This window comes from Blennius ocellaris (assembly GCF_963422515.1).
Source record: "Blennius ocellaris genome assembly, chromosome: 1".
Taxonomy (NCBI): Eukaryota; Metazoa; Chordata; class Actinopteri; order Blenniiformes; family Blenniidae; genus Blennius; species Blennius ocellaris.
In genome coordinates this window covers 1,169,839-1,176,617 of record NC_137650.1, presented here as the reverse complement: position 1 = coordinate 1,176,617, position 6,779 = coordinate 1,169,839, and the positions used below count along the sequence as shown (strand labels likewise).

The 6,779-nt window shown below is 47.4% G+C and overlaps 1 protein-coding gene across 1 annotated transcript in view; it reads right to left on the bottom strand.

The window, feature by feature from the left end:
- Positions 1 to 3,808: 3,808 nt before the first annotated feature.
- shcbp1 (SHC SH2-domain binding protein 1) overlaps positions 3,809 to 6,779 on the bottom strand; it is a gene marked incomplete at both ends in the record, with an annotated part of 31,172 nt that continues 28,201 nt past the window's right edge. Inside the window, 2 exons of the mRNA XM_080519179.1 lie at positions 3,809 to 4,110; positions 4,184 to 4,289. Of these exons, the coding sequence (XP_080375305.1) occupies positions 3,809 to 4,110; positions 4,184 to 4,289 (408 nt within the window). The remainder of the gene's footprint in view (positions 4,111 to 4,183; positions 4,290 to 6,779) is intronic.

Sequence of the window (6,779 nt, the reverse complement as noted above, 5' to 3'; positions counted from 1 at the left end):
GTTCTGCAGGTTCCTCCTCCTAAGAGTCTGGTTCTGTAGGTTCCTCCTCATCTGAGTCTGGTTCTCTAGGTTCCTCCTCCTAAGAGTCTGGTTCTGTAGGTTCCTCCTCCTCTGAGTCTGGTTCTGTAGGTTCCTCCTCCTCCGAGTCTTGTTCTGTAGGTTCCTCCTCATCTGAGTCTGGTTCTCTAGGTTCCTCCTCCTAAGAGTCTGGTTCTGCAGGTTCCTCCTCCTCTGAGTCTGGTTCTGCAGGTTCCTCCTCCTCTGAGTCTGGTTCTGCAGGTTCCTCCACCTCTGAGTCTGGTTCTGTAGGTTCCTCCTCCTAAGAGTCTGGTTCTGCAGGTTCCTCCTCCTCTGAGTCTGGTTCTGCAGGTTCCTCCTCCTCTGAGTCTGGTTCTGTAGGTTCCTCCTCCTCTGAGTCTGGTTCTGTAGGTTCCTCCTCATCTGAGTCTGGTTCTCTAGGTTCCTCCTCCTAAGAGTCTGGTTCTGTAGGTTCCTCCTCATCTGAGTCTGGTTCTCTAGGTTCCTCCTCCTAAGAGTCTGGTTCTGTAGGTTCCTCCTCATCTGAGTCTGGTTCTCTAGGTTCCTCCTCCTAAGAGTCTGGTTCTGTAGGTTCCTCCTCATCTGAGTCTGGTTCTCTAGGTTCCTCCTCCTCTGAGTCTGGTTCTGTAGGTTCCTCCTCCTCTGAGTCTGGTTCTCTAGGTTCCTCCTCCTCTGAGTCTGGTTCTGTAGGTTCCTCCTCCTAAGCGTCTGGTTCTGTAGGTTCCTCCTCCTAAGAGTCTGGTTCTGTAGGTTCCTCCTCATCTGAGTCTGGTTCTCTAGGTTCCTCCTCCTCTGAGTCTGGTTCTGTAGGTTCCTCCTCCTCTGAGTCTGGTTCTGTAGGTTCCTCCTCCTCTGAGTCTGGTTCTGTAGGTTCCTCCTCCTCCGAGTCTGGTTCTGTAGGTTCCTCCTCATCTGAGTCTGGTTCTCTAGGTTCCTCCTCCTAAGAGTCTGGTTCTGCAGGTTCCTCCTCCTCTGAGTCTGGTTCTGCAGGTTCCTCCTCCTCTGAGTCTGGTTCTGTAAGTTCCTCCTCCTCCGAGTCTGGTTCTGCAGGTTCCTCCTCCTCCGAGTCTGGTTCTGCAGGTTCCTCCTCCTCTGAGTCTGGTTCTGCAGGTTCCTCCTCCTGAGTCTGGTTCTGTAGGTTCCTCCTCCTCTGAGTCTGGTTCTGTAAGTTCCTCCTCCTCTGAGTCTGGTTCTGTAGGTTCCTCCTCCTCTGAGTCTGGTTCTGCAGGTTCCTCCTCCTAAGAGTCTGGTTCTGTAGGTTCCTCCTCATCTGAGTCTGGTTCTGTAGGTTCCTCCTCCTCTGAGTCTGGTTCTCTAGGTTCCTCCTCCTAAGAGTCTGGTTCTGTAGGTTCCTCCTCCTCTGCGTCTGGTTCTGTAGGTTTCTCCTCCTCCGAGTCTGGTTCTGTAGGTTCCTCCTCATCTGAGTCTGGTTCTCTAGGTTCCTCCTCCTAAGAGTCTGGTTCTGTAGGTTCCTCCTCCTCTGAGTCTGGTTCTGCAGGTTCCTCCTCCTCTGAGTCTGGTTCTGCAGGTTCCTCCTCCTCTGAGTCTGGTTCTGCAGGTTCCTCCACCTCTGAGTCTGGTTCTGTAGGTTCCTCCTCCTAAGAGTCTGGTTCTGCAGGTTCCTCCTCATCTGAGTCTGGTTCTGCAGGTTCCTCCTCCTCTGAGTCTGGTTCTGTAGGTTCCTCCTCCTCTGAGTCTGGTTCTCTAGGTTCCTCCTCCTCTGAGTCTGGTTCTGTAGGTTCCTCCTCCTCTGAGTCTGGTTCTGTAGGTTCCTCCTCATCTGAGTCTGGTTCTCTAGGTTCCTCCTCCTAAGAGTCTGGTTCTGTAGGTTCCTCCTCATCTGAGTCTGGTTCTCTAGGTTCCTCCTCCTAAGAGTCTGGTTCTGTAGGTTCCTCCTCATCTGAGTCTGGTTCTCTAGGTTCCTCCTCCTCTGAGTCTGGTTCTGTAGGTTCCTCCTCCTCTGAGTCTGGTTCTCTAGGTTCCTCCTCCTCTGAGTCTGGTTCTGTAGGTTCCTCCTCCTAAGCGTCTGGTTCTGTAGGTTCCTCCTCCTAAGAGTCTGGTTCTGTAGGTTCCTCCTCATCTGAGTCTGGTTCTGTAGGTTCCTCCTCCTCTGAGTCTGGTTCTGTAGGTTCCTCCTCCTCTGAGTCTGGTTCTCTAGGTTCCTCCTCCTCTGAGTCTGGTTCTCTAGGTTCCTCCTCCTCTGAGTCTGGTTCTGTAGGTTCCTCCTCCTAAGCGTCTGGTTCTGTAGGTTCCTCCTCCTAAGCGTCTGGTTCTGTAGGTTCCTCCTCCTAAGCATCTGGTTCTGTAGGTTTCTTCCCGTTAGAGGGAGTTTTTCCTTTCCGTCGCTCGTGTGGATTCGTCGAGTTTCTCTGTTAAAAGCACCTAGAAATGACTGTGTCCTATATGGTGTTATATATATAAAGTTGAATTGAATAGTTGACTTATAAACATATTATATATATACAGTACACATCCACATGGACTAATGATGCATCGGATGGTGTCATGGGAGAGTCTCAACTAAAAAGCTACTGACATGGACGATAGAACTAGAATACTGACCGCGAGTCAGACCGCTCAGTCGCCATGTTTGTTTACAAGTGATGAAGGGGAAAGGAGGGGGAGAGCACACGTGCAGTAACAGGCTTTGTAGCCTCCGGCAATCTGCAGGAGGGATTAGCAGCTGTGAAAGGATCTTTCCACCTTGGGATCCGGATTAAAAACTTCATGGATACAGTGGATCAGAACACTACTGTCGTGTAAAAGAACCCCCCATAAGTGAAGAAAGTTTTGTGGATACACTCGTAATCGTTGTCGTGTAAACGGGGGCTTGGAGTCTGGCTGTCATGACAATTTTTGTGTTCTTATGCGATTCATCCCTCTCCAAGTATAATATCTGAAAATAGAATGACTTAAACTTCCTCTTACCAATAGATGCAGCTATGACTGTGAATGGACTTTAGCCTATGGATATGTTGGGGGCAGCACTGTGGTGACATGTAATGTTTCAGGCAGACTGCAGCATGTAGAGCAGAGTACACATCACTTCCTGTTTCATGGTGAACCATCAGCACACCCCTCCTCATGCCAAGCAGGTGGAGAAGAACCGTTTCAGTAAAAGTTCTCCACTTCAGACCAGCCTGGATGATGACAGTCAGACAGCACACATACACAGCTTTGAAAAGACAATTTTAATCAACTGGAGGCTTATAATGCAGTCCAAATTATTTCTAATGGTAAAACGTATATGTAAATATGATCATATTTACTAGATTTGCTATTGTCCTGAGCCTGAATACAGACAATATCCCTCAATTATAAATCTCATCTCAATCACCTTCTAAAACGCATACAAACAAAAAACGTGGAAATAATAAACTCTGACAATATGAGCAACCCTGTGATCTCAACAACCCTTCACCCTCCTTTTTGTTTTTTGGTAGATTTACAGTCAAACCACCAACCCTACACTTAAAAGGGTGCGTGAACATTACAGTCATGGGCAATTAAAAAAAAAAAAAAAAAAAAAAAAGCGCATCAACAGCCCAAAGGACTGAATAGGAAAAATAATGTGCAAACGCAAGATTGATCTGTTCTGTGAACAAAAACACACACAAGCAACTTATAACCAAGTACATTAGAGATCCTGTGTATGTGTGAGTGTGTTTGTGTATAAAAGGATCGTTAAGGAATATCAAATGGTTAGTGTTCAGAAGCAGTAATGACAGAAATTTAAAAACCAAGTATTCTGCTGGTACAAACCTGTTTGTCAATAGAAAAATGTGCCAAAGTCACCCATGCCATTACGTTTGAACTGGTTTCCTTGTATGGAGACAAAGATCTGATGGTCCTTCAAGTCCTGGGTCGTTCGGATGCAAGACATCTCCTTGTTTCTGCTCAGCTGACGAGCTAATTGCCACTTCCTGCCTGTGGGGGGCGCTGTGTGAAGCTGAAGAGTTGCCGCTGTGCTGCTGTGCGGACAGATTGTCTGAGAGGAGGATGTGGACGTTAAATCACAATCCAGAACTGCTCCATGCTGCTGCTCCTCCGTTGTGAGTCCCACTGGGTCTTCTGAGCAGAAAGGACACTTTCACTTAGATATTAAAGACTTGAACTACAAAACATGGTTGAGAGAATTACCCACCTGCACTGCTGGGCTTCACCAGACACACCCCATAGTCTGCATTGTTGTGGATTACATTGTTTTCCATAGTGATAGATGGCATCACTTCTATTTCATCAGCAAAGTCCTTGAGGGATGGAGAGAGAGGGAGAGAGAGAGAGAGAGAGAGAGAGGGTGGATGATAATATCCACATCACATGGGCCAACACACACCCTGCAAACATGGCGATGCAGATCAATTGAGCTTCAGAGTGCAGCCGCTGGCTTCTGGACTCCCAATCATATTTGCTAACTTTCCTACTGAAACATTGGATTTTCTTTTCTATAACTATGAACATGCATTATAAGGTCATTTTCACACTTTGAATACCAGAATGAGCACAAACTCCTGTTGCAATACAAGCCAACAGAAACATAGCTAGCAAACTCAACCATGGTTGTCAGCGCAGCTTCTGCCAGTGTTAAAAGCCAAGTTGCTAACATTAGCTTAGCCATCTGGTAAGATGTACCATCACCATCTCCACATCGCAACTGCTGGCTGAGGTTGCGAAGCAGAGAGCCGGTCTGAAGGGGGACGTCCCCTGGCTGATCCAAGGGTTTTTAAAGCCACTTCAGAGCGCCATAGATGCCCACTGGGACACGGTCACTATGTTCCAGACCCACATTACTGCCGCCAGAGACAACTGGTGGCCACGTACCTCACATGGAAGACAGACCACGTAGATCCAACTTGAGAATAGTGAACATCCCGGAAGGCAGTGTTGGGATTTCGCCGGACACAGAGGCATGGGAGTCTAATTCTCAACATCTAGTTGCAAGAACTCACCACATGGGGTCCCTGCCCCTTGGCTCTCCAAACACACCACTGTTCTGAAGTCAGTCACTGAAGGTGTTTTCGGTCAGTCCGCCCCAGGGGCTGACCCCTCTGGATTGCTCCTCAGCAAGAACCTTTGGTGAACCCTCACGCTTCCTGTTTTTGCTCTTTAAAGTAGCAGGAGGCGCCTGCTAACAGCCTGTTAGCCCAGAACTGCTAACAGCTAAAAGAGAATAGGCCAGAACCCCAGAAGGCCTCAAGTCCTGGACAAACCAGACCAGAGAAGGGCAGCACCCAGCATCTGGCTTCATCAACATGGAAGGACCAGTCTTGTTTTACCCCGGAATCCAAGAATGGCACTGGCCTAGCTCACATTATCTCTTTCTCTTCTCTCCAGCAATCAGTCAGACCAGACGCTCCTTCCGAAAGTACGTAACCAAACCTTCACCAGAGATTTCAAGTGACCGGCTCAGAGGATCTACCTGGGAGAGCCCATGGAGGACCTAAAGTTACAGATGGCTGGAGATCTTGCAGACTTTTGGATGAGGATCAAATAAACGCGGCCTCCTGAACAGCCAGTGGGATTTACAATCAAAGCTGTCGGACCTGGAGGGTCACTCCCAGCACAATATCAGTTCCCTGAAAATACTGAGGGCACCTTCTTGCCCACAAAGCACTGGGACTGCAGCCACCACACATTGCACCACCACACTCCATCATTATTTGCTTCCTGAGGTTATCAACAAAAGAAAAGGTTTTCTAGCAGCCTGGAAAAAACAGAAATTCGTTCAGAACAAATGCATTTTCTTTTACCACAATTATGCAGCAGATACAACAGAATAGAAAGGAATATACCCCAATAAAGAAGATGTTGAATGAAAACCAGATCTGCTTTCAGACACCAACAACAAAGATGGGCATTCACACTGGGACTGTCACCAATAATGACCAGTAGCTGTGGAGTTGGTAAAGCGAGGCTTCGTGGTTGAACTGACTCTTGTGAAAAAACACAACCCAGAATGCCTTTCCAAACTACTGCCATAGCGCACAGGGGAGACCTCCCTCCAAGAGAACCTATGAGGTATCATCAAGAAGAAGAAAAGAGAAACCAGACCCAACAATGCAGATGAGGTGAAAGCACCCTGGGCTTCCATTACAGCTGAGCAGTTCCACAGGTTGATGGCCTCCATGCCACGCCGCATTGATGCAGTTATTCATGCAAAAACGGGCTCAACCAAGTATTGATTACATGGAAATATGTTTCAGAAGCCTGACAATTCTATTGAAAGTATTCTCTAATACAGTGTTTTTCAACCTTTTTGAGCCAAGGAACACATTTTTCTTTGGAAAAATCTAGAGGGACACCACCACCCAAAAATGGTCAAATTGAAACTCTGTAGTCTCTATTAACAATATAAAGTCTTTCTCATCAAAGTTCTATCAACAGGAATCAAGTAAATCCAGAAACAAAGGACTTTTTTTAATGTTGACTCCCTCAGTGTGAAACCTGGACCTGATGGATGAAGAGCTGAGATCCTGGTTCACATTCTTCCTTTTCAAAAACTTCTCCATCACTGTCACTGACACAGTACTTTGATACAAGATGGTAGCAGGAGGTGGAGATTAACCACACTGACGTCTGTTAAGTTTGGATTTCTGTGCTGCCCTCTAGTGGTGAAGAGTATTGTAGCATCACGGAGGTGGTTGCTGCAGGGCATGATGGGAGTTCAGGTTATGTGTTGCCGGAGGTTATTGAGGGTTATTGTCGGGGTTGTTGTGTGTGTTGGTTTGTGCTCGTGTTGT